General features: G+C 39.0%; 1 protein-coding gene across 4 annotated transcripts in view; it reads left to right on the top strand.

Annotated features, from left to right (window-relative positions):
- Positions 1-19,126, top strand: part of VPS13A (vacuolar protein sorting 13 homolog A) — a 767,672-nt gene that overhangs the window by 142,229 nt on the left and 606,317 nt on the right. For all 4 annotated transcript variants that reach the window (XM_053702484.1, XM_053702483.1, XM_053702481.1 and 1 more), the window contains exons 11-12: positions 10,582-10,709; positions 11,173-11,279. In XM_053702484.1, the coding sequence (XP_053558459.1) occupies positions 10,582-10,709; positions 11,173-11,279 (235 nt within the window). The remainder of the gene's footprint in view (positions 1-10,581; positions 10,710-11,172; positions 11,280-19,126) is intronic.

Below are 19,126 nucleotides of genomic sequence, written 5' to 3'. Positions count from 1 at the left end.
TTCAGTTCTTCAAGGGGTTCCGTTTGAACCTTTACATTCCATAGACATTAAGTTGTTATCTTGGAAAGTTTTGTTTTTGATAGCTATCTCTTCTGCTCGAAGAGTTTCAGAATTATCTGCCTTACAGTGTGATTCACCTTACCTGGTGTTCCACGCAGATAAGGTAGTTTTGCGTAACAAGCCTGGTTTTCTTCCTAAAGTTGTTTCTAACAAGAATATTAACCAGGAAATAGTTGTTCCTTCTCTGTGTTCTAATCCATCTTCGAAGAAGGAACGTCTTTTACACAATCTTGATGTAGTTCGTGCTTTAAAGTTCAATTTACAAGCAACTAAGGATTTCAGACAAACATCTTCCTTGTTTGTTATCTATTCTGGTAAGAGGAGAGGTCAGAAAGCGACTGCTACCTCTCTTTCCTTTTGGCTGAAAAGCATCATCCGTTTGGCCTATGAGACTGCTGGCCAGCAGCCTCCTGAAAGAATTACTGCTCATTCTACCAGAGCAATGGCTTCCACATGGGCTTTCAAAAATGAGGCTTCTGTTGAACAGATTTGTAAGGCAACGACTTGGTCTTCACTGCATACTTTTGCCAAATTTTACAAATTCGATACTTTTGCTTCTTCGGAGGCTATTTTTGGGAGAAAGGTTTTACAAGCAGTGGTGCCTTCCGTTTAAGGTACCTGTCTTGTTCCCTCCCTTCATCCGTGTCCTAAAGCTTTGGTATTGGTATCCCACAAGTAAAGGATGAATCCGTGGACTGGATACACCTTGCAAGAGAAAACAGAATTTATGCTTACCTGATAAATTACTTTCTCTTGCGGTGTATCCAGTCCACGGCCCGCCCTGGCATTTAAGTCAGGTAAAATTTTTTTGTTTAAACTACAGTCACCACTGCACCCTATGGTTTCTCCTTTTTCTTCCTAACCTTTGGTCGAATGACTGGGGGGTGGAGCTAGAGGGGGAGCTATATGGACAGCTCTGCTGTGTGCTCTCTTTGCCACTTCCTGTAGGGAATGAGAATATCCCACAAGTAAAAGATGAATCCGTGGACTGGATACACCGCATGAGAAAGTAATTTATCAGGTAAGCATAAATTCTGTTTTTATTCAGCTATACATGGATGAGATAACAATTGAGTAACAGCTTGTAGTTCATTTTTACTAGATCCTATGCACTGCTGTATCTCAACTTGTGGGTTTAACTCAGTGTGTCACTGTTGGGTATACTTTGGGAGAGCTGTTTTGTTGCCTGACTCTAGTTGGTATCTTGAAATTGCCAGGGTGCTTCTTGGTATTGTGTCCTCTAAGCACAGGTGTTCGAAAAGTGTGGTGTCCCTAAGGAAATCTGATTTGTACTGAGAAGATTGTATGAAATGTTGCAATTTATGTTCATGAAAGTCCAATCATTTTGCCATTTGTGGGCTTTGCTTTCGAGGTGTCTAGCTCAGAGGACCAACCAATGAAATTATAAGGATTTTTGAGTTAATAGAGATCCATGCTTTTTCCTCCCCTCCGTTGTGCCAATTTTTCTGTGTTCTCTACAGAAAAGTTTTCCAGCTATGTGGTGGTATGAAATTGCTGAGTGAGATCAGTGTAATAATTTGTAATATTATAACATTTTCTTCTATCTAAAGCATAAATTAGTTGGATCATTTTAACATAAATGTATTTAATGATAATGTATGCAATAAACATTAAAACATTTTAATATTAGCTAATTTTACCTGAATACTATTAAATTTTAGCCAATTGGTCAGTAAAATCAGCTGGGTGGTGCACCCATTAAAAAGTTCCTAGGAAGAACACTGATTAGGTACTTCCAACTCCCATTGTCAAATTTAAATATTCTAGACTACTCTGTCAAAAGGAACACTCGTAAAATAACTTAAGGGATACATATAAGGATTTAATCCCCCACAGTGTGGAATTTACACACCATTGTACATAAATACTGGGAAAAATATGACACATGCTGCTTTGTTAAAGATAATCACACAATTAAAATCACAAAAGAGAGGACACACTAGGCTGCATTAAAAATGTAAAAGAAAAGGAGACCAAAGGGCCAGAAGGGATGAATGTGAGTATTCATGATATATGCTTTAACATACAGAGTGGTAATCATACATCAAGCAAGCTAAAAGGTTATTGGTAGGGGTATTCTTGCTGCAGGCAAACACAGGCACACTTTAGCGCTCAAAGGTTTTCTCATGTCTGCAAGCGTCCCAGGCAGGGCACAATGAGCTGATTTATGACCCTTAAACCCTAATGTTTACGTCTCAACCACACTGTACAAATATGTTGCATCCAGTCAGATCATATAATCATCAATCATGTATTAGTATCTTAGTATCCATTTATTCATTATAATAATATAATCGATATGTGAATGTAATGTTAATGAAACAAGGTAGGGTGGGACTCCTTTTATCTTAAAATCCCCCTGGGGTGGGGGTTTGAACATGGGGGACTTTTTTAAAAATATTTATTGAGGGAAGATGGCATACATCAATCATGAGCAAGAATCATATGTCAACAACAATAATTTTGACAGTTTCTCGATGATACAATCAGGAGCTAATTACATTCCCATCTTTATGATTTTGTTTTTCAATAAACAATAAACCGTAAACAATAACCTAGTTCACTATTAAGAATAAATGGTTAACATCTATGAGTTCAAGCAGGGTATCTTTTACCTCCACATAGTGTAATGTGAAGAACAGGGGGGACTTTAATCATGTTTGTTATATGGTTTGTTGTTATATGGTTCTACCTGCTAATGTGTAGCAATACCTTATCTTAATGACGCGATCTCTTGAGATTGCGCGCTGTTTTTGTTACTGGTACGGTGCACCTCGTGACGGGTGCAGTTACGTTGTTTCTCACTTCTATATACTGACTGTGTGGCTACAGAGAGAGTCTAGCTTGTGGGTTGCCTGGTTCACAGGAGGTGGTGAGTGCCCCAGCCATTGGGGGTGTAAACAGGGTGCCAGTTAGTATTTGTAATTTTTGTATTCTCAAGATTATGGAAGATTCTGATTTCTTAGACACGGATGTCTCCTATACGGAGAATGCATCTTGTGATGAATATGAAATGGCCCGGGTAATCAATGCCTATCAGTTATGTTCCAATTGCCGTTCTAAAGTACTCTCTTCTCCCGAATCAGGGAGCTTAGATTGCGTTGAGCCATCCGCCTCCGAGGTTTTTATGTTCTGTGAGGCGTGTGTTCCAGACCCTTTCTCGGCTACGCAAGCAGGTGTCCCTATAACCTTTACTCCTCCGGAGGGTGGCTTGTTTCCTCCAGAGGTTACGCCATGGTTCCGCATGGCCATTTCTATGGCGCTGACTCATTTATTTCTCCCAAGTGAAATACTTCTAAGATACTGTCCGTGTTCTGTTAACCAGGGCCCGTCGGATGTGGGATCGCCTGATTCAGTTTTGCCTTCTGAGGAAGCGTTGGCCTCTGAGGCTTCAGGGACCCTAACCTCTGGGCCAGAGTCTTCCGTTGATCCGGCGAGGGATGATTTTGCCTTCCGTTATAGACTGGCACGTCTTCGTGTTCTTTTAAGACATGGTTTGGTGATGTTAGAGGATCCCAGTCCTAGTGGGCCGAGGGATCCGAGGCCTTAGATGCTGAATGGCAAATTGGTTATAACATTTGGGGATGAAGCTAATCTCCTTAACGTCTGTTTTATTTTCTATCTTTTATGTTTCAGTTCCATTTCCGAGCTTGGGTGAATGGGGTCTCTGATCGGCTGGTCCCGTTGGCGTTCTCATTCACCTTGGGCGTTCACCTGCATGTGCTGCCTTCCTTTTATTTTGATCCGGATGGATGTGTTTAATTTGTTATTTCTTAAGCTCATGTCTGATAGATTTCCGTTTTGAAAAGATTCTTCTCTGGAACCGACAATTGCGACTTTGTGGATGCGTGGGCACTTCCACGAAGTTTTACACTTTTTGAATAACAGAATTATGTTTTCTAGTTCATTTATCAAACTTTTGGGTCACATTTTCTTGGACCTTGGACAGTTCTGGAGTATCCTTATACCAGGCAGGTACTGGTCGGACGCTTTTCTGCTGTTACCTGGGTTCATGTCTTCCTCATGGGGCTTATTTAATCCTGTCGGATTCTGAATGTCACTTGGCCTATTGATATGGACTCCGGGCTCGTATTCTATTTTGAAGTATGAGGGGGGCTGCGAAGCTTCCAGCTTTTGCCCTGTTGGAAAATCGATCCTGTAAGGATCTTTGGTGGCTGTTGTCTCTTCCATATAATACCCTTGTTCTGACCATGGTCTTCGACGTTCGGGTGTTATCTGCATCCTCATTGCAAATCTAGCCTTGGGGCTTAACAGTGAAGGGCCGAGGTCGGTTACAGACAGTTACCCTTCTGAGTTCAGGTAGATGATCATTTATCCTCAATGCTCCGTTGGGGCTCCATCGAGGGTGGTTTACGTCTACCTCACCGGGATGGCAAGCAAGGTCCAGGGTTCACAGCCATCTTCGGGTGTTGGTTTTTACCTTGCCAGCGTGTGTAACACATGGTTAAGCTTGTCTATGGGATTTTCCCTTGCGATCCAGGAGCACTGGGTGCCGAATTCTTAAACTGTTCAGGAGTTCTTTCAGACTCTTGGGTTTGAGGCTGTTGCTAGATCGCCAAGTCTACGGACTTTAGATGGTGCGCTCCTAATCATAGGAGGCAGCTTAGTGTTCCTCAGAAGTTAGATCTTTCGATCGATTCCGTTTATCGAGGACTCTGGCTTAGGATCATGTCTCTCCCTGGATCGGATGTGGTTGGTTCAGTCTCATCTTAGGAGTTGTGGTCCCGCGTGTCCCTTTTGAAGGGGGCGGGGGTTCTGTTTCTCATGGGAGATTCCTATCTGCCTGAGGCTTTGGTTCTAGGTTTCTCTGACGGGCCCTCACTGGTCTTCTGGCGCATTTGTTGTTCCTTGTAGACTCCAGGTGTCTTTTCAACTGGGTTGGCGATATTGGCTGAGGAGTCTCAACTTTATTGTAGGGTGGTTTCTGTTTCTTTAGTCTCCTCTCCTAGAGTGGGGAATGGGTTCTCCTGATTCGGAGTTACCTCAGTATCTGTGACGACCTGTGGGTCCTTGTTCTCTTGCCTTATAAGAGTTTTTTCCTTCTTTGTTTTCAGAATCCTGGAAAGGGAGATGTGGAGTAGTGACTGGTTCCACCATTCCTGCAGCAGGAGGCTGGGGGTTTGAACCCTGATTGGCTCCTGTTAATTTTTGGATTCTGATATTTAGATGCTGGGGGTCTGAGAACCCTCTTCCCTTGGGAAGTGTTCCTCCTTTATGGAAGACAGCAGTGTAGGGGGTCTCGTACCCGAGCACAAAGTCTGTTCTGACTCACGGTAGCATGCCATTTTTAGTAGCGGTCAGAATTCTACTCAGCGGCTTTGCTCCTCGTAGATCCATCCTTTTTTCTTCTAGAGTTCTGGGACTCTAGTCTTCGGTCTTTGACTAGCCTTTGGACTGGGACCATTACCCTGGAGGGTAGGTCGGGGATCGGTTACTCTCTGCAGTGTTGACCGTTTTCTTCTTGAGTCTGTCCTCCCCTTTGGTGGGAGGACTTTTAATGGCCTCCTCTTTTCTAACAGTGTCTGGTGCTGGGAGGGGACTCTGTTCCAATCAGCCAATAGAATGCGAGCTCAATCCTATTGGCTGATTGCATCCGCCAATAGGATTTGTTCACCTTTATTTCCGATTGGCTGATAGAATTCTATCAGCCAATCGGAATTCAAGGGACGCCATCTTGGATGATGTCACTTAAAGAAGCATTCATTCTGGAAGAAGACTTCGTTTGAAGAGGATTATCCGCGCCGGATGTCTTGAAGATGGACCCGCGCCAGATGGATGAAGATAGAAGATGCCGTCTGGATGAAGACTTCTGCCCGTCTGGAGGACCACTTCTGCCGGCTTGGATGAAGACTTCTCCCAGCTTCGTTGAGGATGGATGTCGGCTCTTCAAAACTGTAAGTGGATATTCAGGGGTTAGTGTTAGGTTTTTTTAAGGGTTTATTGGGTGGGTTTTAGTTTTAGATTAGGCTTTGGGCAATTGAAAAAGAGCTAAATACCCTTTTAAGGGTAATGCCCATCCAAATGCCCTTTTCAGGGCAATGGGGAGCTTAGGTTTTTTTAGTTAGGTTTTAATTTGGGGGGTTTGGTTGTGTGGGTGGTGGGTTTTACTGTTGGGGGGGTGTTTGTATTTTTTTTACAGGTAAAAGAACTGATTTCTTTGGGGCAATGCCCCGCAAAAGGCCCTTTTAAGGGCTGTTGGTAGTTTATTGTAGGCTAGGTTTTTTTTTATTTTGGGGGGGCTTTTTTATTTTGATAGGGCTATTAGATTAGGAGTAATAAGTTTAAATATCAATTTCTTTTTTATTTTGTGTAATTTAGTGGTTTTTTTTTTGTAATTTAGATAATTGTATTTAATTAATTTAATTGTAGTGTAATGTTAGGTGTTAGTGTAACTCAGGTTAGGTTTTATTTTACAGGTAAATTTGTATTTATTTTAACTAGGTAGTTAGTGAATAGTTAATAACTATTTAGTAACTATTCTACCTAGTTAAAATAAATACAAACTTAACTGTAAAATAAAAATCAACCCTAAGCTAGATACAATGTAACTATTAGTTATATTGTAGCTAGCTTAGGGTTTATTTTACAGGTAAGTATTTAGTTTTAAATATGAATTATTTAGTTATTAATAGTAGGTTTTTATTTATATTTATTTTAATTATATTTAAGTTAGGTGGTTACGGTTAGCTTTAGGTTTAGGGGTTAATAACAGTAGTATAGTGGCGACGACGTTGGGGGCGGCAGATTAGGGGTTAATAACTAATGTAGGTTGCTGCGATGTTAGGGGCGGCAGATTAGGGGTTAATAATATTAAACTAGTGTTTGTGATGCGGGAGTGCGGAGGTTTAGGGGTTAATATTTTTATTATAGTGGCGGCGATGTCCGGAGTGGCAGATTAGCGGTTAATAATTTTATTATAGTGTTTGCGATGCGGGAGGGCCTCGGTTTTGGGGTTAATAGGTAGTTTATGGGTGTTAGTGTGCTTTTTAACACTTAAGTTATGAGTTTTATGCTACAGCTTTGTACCGTAAAACTCATAACTACTGACTTTAGAATGAGTTACGAATCTTGCGGGATAGGCTGTACCACTCACTTTTTGGCCTCCCAGAAAAAGCTTGTAATATCGGCGCTATGGAAGTCCCATTGAAAAAGAGTTTACACAAATTGCCTAAGTTAATTTGTGTTAAGGCCAAAAAAAGTTTGTGATACAGCTGTACCTACAAGACTCGTAATAGCAGTGGTAGTGAAAAAGCAGCGTTAGAACCCATAACGCTGCTTTTTGTACTCATAACACAAAACTCGTAATCTAGCCGTTAATTAGTTATTGCGGTGGGGCAGTTTCGGGAGTTACGGTGCTCCCATACTCAGAGCAAGGCTTGCTGCGGCTGCCTTTGTGTGGCGAGTTGAAAATGGAGTAAAATTTCTCCATTTTCGCCACGTAAGTCCTTGCACTGAATATTGGATACCGATTTGCGACCCAGTCCCATGTTAGCTTATGGAAGTAAAAATTGTGGGCGACGGGTGAAATATACATGCCGCATTTATATGCGGCGCTGTATATTGGATACCAAAACGCATATGTAATGTGGCCCTAGATGTATAAATTTCACTAAATGATTTATCAAAATTATTTTGTAATTGTGTAGGTTGTCTCCTTTTGAAATTTGTTTATATATATATATATATATATATATATATATATATATATATATATATATAGACAGACAGACATGGCCAAATATTTTGGCACCCCAGCATTTCTGAAAAATAATCCACCACTTCAGCCAGAAAATTGTTGCAATTACAAATTTGTAGGCACTCTTATGTTTATTTCTTTTTGTTTGTATTTGAATGACACAAAAAAAGTGGAGAAAAAAAGCCAAATCTGACACATTCCACGCAAAACTCCAAAAATGGACTGGACACAATTTTTGGCACCTTCTCAAAATTGTAAGAAATAATTGCATTCCAAGTTGTGATGCTCCTGTAATTTGTAATTAAACTCACCTGTATCAATTAACAGGTGCTGACAATATAGAAACCACACCGGCAACCAGTTAAAATTGTGAAAAATCAACTCAACCTTTCTGTTGTGTGTCTCTGTGTGCCACAACTTTGAGAAGAGAACGAGCAGCAAAGAATTGTCTGAAGATTTGAAAACAAAAATTGTGGAAAAGCATGGACAATCTCAAGGTTACAAGTTCATCTCCAGAGATCTTATGTTCCTGTGTCCACTGTGCGCAATATTGTCAAGAAGTTTACAGCCCATGGCACTGTAGCTAATCTCCCTGGACGTGGATGGAAGAGAAAAATTGATCAAAGATTGCAACAAAGGATTGTTCGAATGGTGGATAAAGAACCTCGATTAACTTCCAGATAAATTCAAGCTGACCTTCAGGCACAGGGTACAAATGTGTCAGCTCGCACTATACGTCGCCATCTAAATGAAATGGGACGCTATGGTAGGAGACCCAGGAGGACCCCACTGCTGACACAGAAACATAAAAAGCCAGATTGGTGTTTGCCAAAACTTACCTGTTGAAGCCAAAATCCTTTTGGGAAAATGTGTTGTGGACACAAAATTACAGCTTTTTGGTAAAGCCCATTACTGTTTTCATAAAAAGAAATGAGGCTTTTAAAGAATAGTCCCTACAGTCAAACATGGTGGCGGTTCACTGATGTTCTGGGGTTGCTTTGCTGCTTCAGGCACTGGATGTCTTGACTGTGTGCATAGCATTATGAAATCTGAAAACTGCCAAAGAATTCTGTGGTGCAATGTAGGGCCCAGTGTCAGAAAGTTGGGTCTCGGTCAGTTGTCATGGGTCTTACAGCAGGACAATGACCCAAAGCACACATCAAAAAGCACCCAAAGCACTGGAGAGTACTGAGCTGGCCCATATAGTCCAGATCTCAATCCCATAGAGCACCTGTGGAGAGATCTCAAAACAGCAGTTGGGAAAAGGAACCCTTCCAATCTGAGAGACCTGTAGCAGTTGGCGAAAGAAGAGTGGTTCAAAATTCCAGTAGAGTGGTGTAAGAAACTCATTGATGGTTACAGGAAGCATTTGAGTTCAGTTATTATTTCCAAGGGTTGTGCTACCAAATATTAAATTGAGGGTGCCAATAATTTTGTCCAGTCCATTTTTGGAGTTTTGCGTGGAATGTGTCAGATTTGTCTCTTTTTTCCCTCCACTTTTTTTGTGTCATACTAATACAAAAAAAAGAAACAAACATGAGAATGCCTAAACATTTGTAATTGCAATTTCTGATCTAGGATATCATAATGGGATTTAAATCAGTCAGTTTTTGCTTTAGCCTCTTCCACTTTTTTCTTTGAGATGTTCATTTTTTTCTCTCTCATATTGTAGAGTTAGCTTCATTACATCTATAGAGCATTTTGTTAGAATTTCCTGCCACTGCTAAATAAACATCTCATCATTAATGTGGAAAGAAGATACTTGATGAATCCATAATCCTCTTGGTATCAAGTTATTATTAATGTATCTCTCTAAACCAAACATTTTCCAGAAAGATTTGACCTGTTTTATTTTTTATTATTTTGGCTACGATCTTATAAGCCTCTTTAATAGTAGTAGCTTTTGGACATTTGCTCCCAATATTGAGGGCAAATAGTCTGCTTCCAATTTCTATTGATCAAAGTCAGTGTTAGGAACTGTTATGAGAGTTAAAGGGATATTCCAGTCAAAAATTAAATGCACATAGATTTATTGCATCTTTGAATAGAAACATATTTGCAATATACATGTATTGGCAAAAATGCTTCTAGTAAAAGTTATCACCGTTTTAGTGTTAACATTTTTCTCTGCACGCGCATGTGAAGCATAGCTAGATATTGTCATTGCACCCACATTTTAAATAATGCAGCTGATCAGATCATCAGTGGGGCTTGTATCATGTCAGCTATTAACAAATTGAGTAATTACCAGGTGGTACAAGCACCTTTAGACTCTGAGCAAGTGCTGAGTTTAAAATGCTGGTGCACGGTGCATACTTAAATACACTTTTGAAACAGCTATAGCTTTTATTAGAAGCATTTTTGCTAATGCGTGTATATTACAAAAATGCTTCTGTTCAATACCGAAATGCATCCATGTGGTTTCCATTTTTGGCTGGAATATACCTTTAAGCCTTAATGATTGTATTCATTAGGCATGAAACTCGGACAATATTTGGCAACCCACACCTTTACTTAAGCAAATAATATTTTAGAACACTTTCACTAAATTACTTTGGTTCAACCTCAGCAAGAAAATTACTTATTCTGGCATCTTGTTTTATACTGTACATTAGCAACATTTATTTTCCTGAATGATTTATTAGATTAGATTGGATTCTAAAAACGAGAATATCAGATTATTTTACTTCAGTTGCTTTTTATTATATAAAAGCTTTGAGGTTCCAAAGTCATTTTAGAGTATATCAGCAATTAATTTAACTAACTGGCCTTTTCATTTTTAGTTTTCAGGCCAATTTCAGGAAGAGCAAAACTCAGAATGAACCCTCGCTCGGATTTTGATTTTTCTTCACCAAAGATTGATTTGGACGTAAACCTTCAGGACATTGCAATAGAATTCAATAAACCACAGGTATGATTTAAATTTTAAACAACTTTCCAATTTACTTTCTATTATTAAATTTGCTTCATTCTCTTGTTATCCTTTGCTGAAGGAACACATCTAGTTAGCCAATCACACGGCACCAATCAGCAGGTAGCACCCACTAGTATAGCATATGTGCGTATTCTTTTTCAACAAGAAACACCAAGAGAACGAAGCAGATTTGAAAATACAAGTGCATTTAAAAGATTCTTAAAATAACTTGCTCTATCTGAATCATGCACGTAAATTTTTAACAATGTTTTGCTAAAAAAAACCTTAGCAAAACATTGCTTTAATGTAATATAATAAAAATGAATACAAGTGGAAAATCTTTAACAAGTGATTAGTTTTTTTTACAACTGAAAAGGTTCATAAAGAATAGATCTCAGGAAACGGTATTTGGAAAGGCTTGCTTATATGATAAACTCAATAGTATCTTTTTTCTATATAGTATCATAGTGTCATGGAACTTCTGGAGTCCATTGATATGATGTCACGAAATTTACCGTACCGAAAGTTCCGACCAGATGTGCCTGTTCATAACCATGCAAAAAATTGGTAAGCTGAGTACATAACACCACAAAATGATTAGCCAAGTAAGACTGTCGTTTTTTAATTTTTTTAAATATGTTTGTAATAATACCATATAAATATACCATACTTTTTATTATAACTATATTAAACACACCACACAAACACAAATGTTTCTTCTTCTTTTTTGTTTTTTAAAAAACAATATCAAACACACAGATTAAATGACAACCAAATTAATGTTGTTTGAGAGATAGTTATAGGTATATTTCTAATGCACGGAAACGGTTTCATCTGTTAGTCTTCATCACCTGATATTTGTGTAAAAAACAGGTTTAATACTTCTGCATGTAGGATAAATTATTTAAGGCATTTAAAATGGTCATGTTGTTATCAAAATGTACATTTGTTTAGCATCCATGAATACACCAATTAAAAAGCTTTTTAAGTGTCATTTATTGTACCACCTTTGCTATGGTCAAATAAAAATAACCAACTTCACATATCAACAAATCGCTGTGTAGGAGGGTTGGTGTTCTGAATTCCAAGGGATTTACTCTAGCCGTTCTTGGGGCAGTGAGAAAATTTTTTTTTAGATTCAAATTACACCAAATGCTAAAGGAAAAATAATTAATGTATAGGGGTGGATTTAACAAGCAGCGGGTGCTGTAATCTACCCCCAAAGTTTCCATCTTGTTGGAAACCTAAGACCACTGCTCCTTAACATGTCCGCCACCTTTTCGGATCAGATCGGGATGATTGACACCCCCTGCTAGTGGTCGATTGGCCATGAATGTGCATTTCGCTGCCCGGCATTTAATAAATCTACCCCAATGTGTTAAAAATGTGCTGTATAATATACAGGTAACAATTCCAAAATCTAGACTTTTATTAATATTTCAAAAAATATATATATTAAAAATGATCAATTTCCCCCACCAGTGAGTCACAAACTTCACTGTCTTTCGTTTTTTGTTTTTTTTTTGTGTTATAAAATGCAAATGTTAATCTATAATTATTTAAATACAATTACCTTTCTGATTACAGTAACTTACTATATACACACCACACACAACAGTATTACAAATGATATAAAACTACCTTTAGGTTGCATGTTTAAGTTGTATTATGACATGCAAATATTGTGCAAATGACATAAATTATTGTGGTTTACACTTGGTCCCATTCCCTCTCCAAGCTGTCCCGTTTTACAGATGCAGATATACATATATTCCAAAATCAAAACTATTCCAAAAATCAGTTTGGATAAAGGGTTTTGTACCTGTATTTATTCTGTCTAATGCTGTAGATGAGGTTGACAGTTTATAAATAATTTATAAGAAAATTGTTAGATATCCAGGTGATTTTTTTTTTTTTTTTAAAAAGATTTCAATTTGTATCATTTGCAAATACTAATTTTAATTGCATACACAATGCAGGTTGTTTTTTTATTTATAGCTGGGGTTTTGTTTGACGTCCATTTGAATGCCTTTGAATGTTTTATAAAGACAAATCCATTTGGCACTGCTCATTCAGAATCTATGGTTATAATACATTGCCATGGGTATCTTTACCAACATATTGAATACTATTAACTGCTAATTAAAGCTGAATTGTGGTTTACCTACAAAATTAAAGTGTGTAAACCGAGAACAATTAATCTTTTTGGATACCTTGTTCGCTCTTTGTGATAAAATACAAACCAGGAGCTGTCCTATTTTAAATTGTTGTAAATTGTCAAACTGCATATTATAAAATGATTTAAAGGGAAATTAAACACCTAAATGCTAGCTAGAATGAAGCATTCAAAGAAAAGATTAATCTGAGAATCACATGTAGATGGATTTTTTAAAGTTTAATTAGTTGTGTAATGGTTTATAAAACTCAAAATAAAAGATCATTTTACAGCTTATATTTAATCAAATACCTTCTTTTATGAATTCTCCTTTGTTTTCTTGTAATTTGGTTCTAAAAAAAATCAGGTTTTTCCAAACCCACCCGTGGGGCTCATTATGTGAGTCCTATCATGGGTGATTACCTTTGTAGGAGGTAGGTTATATGTACTTGCCTATGCGCATGCGTTTATCTAGCTTGTGACGTCATTCTCAGTCATACGATGGCCGCAAAGTACCAAAAAACATTTTCATTGCATGATTCCGGATCTCTGGAAGTGAGCTGGTGAAGTAGAACTGCAGCAGGTTAGTTAAGTATATTAGTCTAAGAATAATCAATCCCGATAGACTAACGAGCATTCATAGATTGAAATTAAATATGAATTCAATAGTTTAACATTATAATTTTGCAGAACATTAAAATATTTTTTTTAATGTTGGTACTTTGCTATTACAATAATGTAACAGATGAGGTATAATAACGGAGCTATAGGAATCCTCTCAAATTATGGGCCAGATTACAAGTGGTATTTAATGCTCCTGCTTGTGCGCTAACTCTGCTAGAAGAAAGGTGTGCGCAAAAAGCCAAACTTCGAATATCACAATCGCGTTAAGGTATTTCCCCATAAAAGTCAATGGAGCAAAAAAAGTGGAAAAAAAACCCACCCTACTTGCGCACAAACCCAATTGCATATTCTCAGGTGCGCTAACCCAACATGAAAACATGAATATTTCACATTGCAATGTACTTCATGTAGAAGTATACGTTCTATTTATTCTTAAATACATTTCTTTCCAATGGTAGTTAGAGTCCATAAAATCCTATTCTTACAAAAGTGTAATACAATATCTGGCCACCAGGAGGAGGTAAAGACACCCCAACCAGAGCATTCAAGTATCCCTCCTAATTCCACTTCCCTCCCAGTAGTTCTTTGCCTCGTCTAGAAGGTAGGCAGAGATAGAGGTGCTCGTAAGTTTTTTTTATTATAATAACCCTCAATGTTTAGTTATTAGAGAGGGTTAAGGGAGTGTCATCTGACCTCTTATATTTATAATTCTCTTAGTAGAGTTTAGTGCTTTAGCTGCCTGGGGTTGTCGCAGGGAAGATCTGTAGTTTTACCCATATGCACATGACATTTGCTCCTTCATCTGGTCCTCACCTGTTAGTTACAGGGGACTAATGTCTCTGCTTCTGCCTTTACAGGTTGTTTGCATATGACTGTCTGCTAGAGGCAGAGGTAAGTTTATTTTCATCATTGTTCCCTCTATTAGGCTAGTTGCCTTATTTACATTGGGGAATTGTGTGTGTGGTAGGTCTACCTAACAACCTACAGTTATGGCAACTGACTTTATTTCAGGAACTGTGGTGTGTGTGAATACAGCTCATTTGCTCACAGTATTAGGCAGAGGAGGTCCTGGTTCACTGTCATGGTCCGGTCTTTCACAGAGCTAGCTTGTGAAGTACTGGTATTGGTTAATGGGGGACATGTCTTGGTTCTGCCGTGACAGCTTTGTTAATTCCACAGTGCTGTTGGTATCTGTCCTGCAGCGGTGCATGAGTTAACCGCTTTTCCCGCTGCAGGACAGTTTTGGCTAGCACTCTGCCTTTCCTCCTTGTCGGCTCAGCCTGAGATCGTGGCACATTGCGAGCGAGTGCTCCAGCAGGTGATCGCATCTCAGAAGGGGGTAAGATAACCAGAGAGTATTTTTCAAGCACATTTGCAGGGGCATTGTATATAATTTTGCCTTCTGCTAACATTTTATTAGTCTCTCTGTGGGAGATACATATATTTATATTAGCATTGTGAGTGAGGGGTGACATGGAACAATCTGGGACCACTGTGGGGACTCCTGGAGAGGAGCTCTCTGAGGTTTTTATTGATAATAAATGCCTATTCTGTACATCAAATATAGTGTGTCCACCAGCTCACTGGGCCCTAGTTCTCAAAATACTTCAGTGTGCTCAACCTCAGTAACAGTTTGCAGGAGCTAGCAGTCAGCCTACTGTAGTATGCTCCCCTGCACAACTCTCTCAATCTTCCTCTTTGATGGTTCAAACAATACTGTCCCAGTACCACAGGGTAACTTTTCCCCATGTTCCCCCAGACTTCTCATCCCAACTTCAGTCTGCTGTGGCAGCTGCTCTGGGCACAATGCCATCTTCTGGCAAGCGCAAGATAAAGGTTAAACATTGCTCTTCTGAATACAAGACCGGGGACCTTGCCGGTCTCACCAGTGAAAGAAAAACTCAGGAATCATCATTGTCCAGTTTGGAGAGCAAACTATCTTCATTTAAGGATGTTGATAAGGAGGTCTTCACCTTTAATTTCAAGATAGAACACTTTTATGTATTTTCTTAAGGAGCTTCTGTGAACTTAAGGGGTATCATGAGGAAAAACCAGCATAGAAATTAGACGTTATATTTAAACCCAAATAGCGGACTCCTGATGTTTTTCCGGTGCCTTCTCTAATAGCTGATATCATTTCCAAGGAATGGGAGAAGCCTTTCTCCTTCCTTTAAAAAGCAGTTTCTTGTTCCCAGCTCTCATCTAGAGTTATAGAACACCGTTCCAAAGGTTGATGGGGCCTTTTATCTCCAGCTAAGAGAACCACCATTCCACTTGAGGATAACATTTTCTTTAAGGATCCAGTGGATAGGAAACTTGAAGGTTATTTGAGGAAGTCTTTCCTACAAAGGGGTCTTCTTTTTAACCTGCTGCTAGTATTACTGCCATGGCTGGTGCTGCAGCTTTTTGGTGCGATTCGCTAGCTGAGCTAGTTACTGTTAAAAAGAATATCCCTAAAGCCTCTAGGGAAAGGAGGGGGAGGGTTAATTATCTCCTATAACCTACCCAGTATAAACCTGAGTATTAGAGTAGGTAGTGCCTTATGCTTGTGTATGTCACGTTTAAAAAGAAAAAGGACAGAAAGAAGAGGGCATAATATGGCACACTTATGGGGAGGTAACCATGACAATGTGTAATTGTATGGTATGTAGTGATTAAAACTTAACTTTTATATGACTCATATGTAAAAAGAAGTGGAATAATCCACTACCAAGTTTAAAACCGTGTCATAGTAACAGATGACACACGGACTCCTCTCTGGGCACGGCACAGTGATCACTCTGTACCGTTGATCAGTCTCCCTAGCTAATTACTATTCAGTTTCTATCACCTGTCTACGCAATAGTTGAATCCCCTCAGGATTTAAAAAGGGGCAATGTGAGCCATATCTAATGTACAGTATATATAGAAGGAGTGTTTTCTAGTACAACCTGCACAATGTTGTAACTCCTTACAAATTCTATAAGCGTATAAGTACAGATAAATATTATATCAGGTTTGAGGTGTAATAATATGCACAAGATACCATAGCTGGTGTTTAACCAGTCAAGTATGGCGTTACTAATATAGCGTGTAAAATACCAGTGCACCAATGGTTAAAGCCAAATATTAAACTAAGATTCAGTTTGGTGCAACTAGTGCCAGTGAGCTGAGCAGTTTAGGCTAGATTACAACTAAATGCGAAGTCTATAGTAAAAATTGCCCTAAAGGCCAACAATTAAGCTAGAGGAATCCGACTGACAGAGAGGAGCAGTGCAAACGCCTGACGCGTGTTTCGCATCTGCTTTTTCAGAGGCGCCTAGTTACTGTTAAGTCTCCCCGAAAGGAGATTCAGGATCGCATCCAGGCGCTTAAGACGCAAAATTCATTAATTTGTGATGCTATTATTCAGATTGTCCGCATCAATACCAAAAATATATGGGTTGGTGTTTTTAGCCAGAAGGGTACTTTGGCTGAAATCCTGGTCAGCCAATATAGTCTCAAAATTTAGATTACTTTCTTTGGCTTTTAAAGGAAAGACATTATTTGGACCGGGATTGGATTCCATTATTTCATCGGTCACTGGAGGTAAGGGAGCTTTCCTTTTTCAGGATAAGAAATCCAGAACGAAAGGCAGGTCAGTTGGTCATTTTCGTTCCTTTTGTCAGAATAAGCTACAGAGAAACTCTTCCTCAAGAAAATCTGAACCCCCATGGGCACATAGAAGCAAATCCAATATGGAACAAGAACAAACAATCCAAGTAGTCGGCCACAGACTCAGTCTGCATTAAAGGGTGGCCTCCAAACCAGTGTTTTTTCAGTAGGGGGCAGATTAAGCCTTTTTCAAGGGGTCTTGCCCAGTTTATCACTTGGGTACAGGAAATTGTTTCCCAAGGTTACAGAATAGACTTTTGGACTTGACCTCAAAGAGGCAGTTTTGTGTTATCCCGAGTTTCGAAAAGGTCCTATAAAATATTGGATTTTTCTTCTGTTAAGTGTGATCAGTCCACGGGTCATCATTACTTCTGGGATATTACTCCTCCCCAACAGGAAGTGCAAGAGGATTCACCCAGCAGAGCTGCATATAGCTCCTCCCCTCTACGTCACTCCCAGTCATTCTCTTGCACCCAATGACTAGATAGGATGTGTGAGAGGACTATGGTGATTATACTTAGTTTTATATCTTCAATCAAAAGTTTGTTATTTTAAAATAGCACCGGAGTGTGTTATTACCTCTCTGGCAGAGTTTGAAGAAGAATCTACCAGAGTTTTTGCTATGATTTTAGCCGGAGTAGTTAAGATCATATTGCTGTTTCTCGGCCATCTGAGGAGAGGTAAACTTCAGATCAGGGGACAGCGGGCAGATGAATCTGCATAGAGGTATGTAGCAGCTTTTATTTTCTGACAATGGAATTGATGAGAAAATCCTGCCATACCGAAATGTCATGTATGTATACTTTACACTTCAGTATTCTAGGGAATGGTACTTCACTAGAATTACACTGTAAGAAATACATAAAGCTGTTTAATAACTAGAGATTATGTTTAACGTTTTTGCTGGAATGTAAAATCGTTTTCATTTACTGAGGTACTGAGTGAATAAATGTTTGGGCACTATTTTTCCACTTGGCAGTTGCTTAATCTGTTTTCTGACAGTTTCTGTTCTCCCTCACTGCTGTGTGTGAGGGGGAGGGGCCGTTTTTTGGCGCTTTTACTACGCATCAAATATTTCAGTCAGCAACTCATTGTATTCCCTGCATGATCCGGTTCATCTCTACAGAGCTCAGGGGTCTTCAAAACTTATTTTGAGGGAGGTAATTTCTCTCAGCAGAGCTGTGAGAATTGTAGTTTGACTGAGATAAAAAACGTTTATTCTGTAATTTGTTTCCTGCTTTCAGAATTTGTTATCTTTGCTAATGGGATTAAACCTTTGCTAAAGTTGTGTTGTTTACAAGGATTGAGGCTATAACTGTTTCAATTTATTAATTTTCAACTGTCATAGATCTTCTGTGCTTCTTAAAGGCACAGTACGTTTTAATATTATTCTAATTGAATTGTATTTCCAAGTTGCAAGTTTATTTGCTAGTGTGTTAAACATGTCTGATTCAGAGGATGATACCTGTGTCATTTGTTGCAATGCCAAAGTGGAGCCCAATAGAAATGTATGTACTAACTGTATTGATGCTACTTTAAATAAAAGTCAATCTGTACAAATTGAACAAATTTCACCAAACAACGAGGGGGGAGTTATGCCGACTAACTCGCCTCACGTGTCAGTACCTACATCTCCCGCTCAGAGGGAGGTGCGTGATATTGTAGCGCCGAGTACATCTGGGCGGCCATTACAAATCACATTACAGGATATGGCTACTGTTATGACTGAGGTTTTGGCTAAATTACCAGAACTAAGAGGTAAGCGTGATCACTCTGGGGTGAGAACAGAGTGCGCTGATAATATTAGGGCCATGTCAGACACTGCGTCACAGGTGGCAGAACATGAGGACGGAGAACTTCATTCTGTGGGTGACGGTTCTGATCCAAACAGACTGGATTCAGATATTTCAAATTTTAAATTTAAACTGGAAAACCTCCGTGTATTACTAGGGGAGGTGTTAGCGGCTCTGAATGATTGTAACACAGTTGCAATACCAGAGAA

Source organism: Bombina bombina, chromosome 2, assembly GCF_027579735.1.
Source record: "Bombina bombina isolate aBomBom1 chromosome 2, aBomBom1.pri, whole genome shotgun sequence".
Lineage (NCBI taxonomy): Eukaryota > Metazoa > Chordata > Amphibia > Anura > Bombinatoridae > Bombina > Bombina bombina.
The sequence above is the reverse complement of the archived record's forward strand: the minus strand, read 5'-3'. Positions and strand labels throughout refer to the sequence as shown.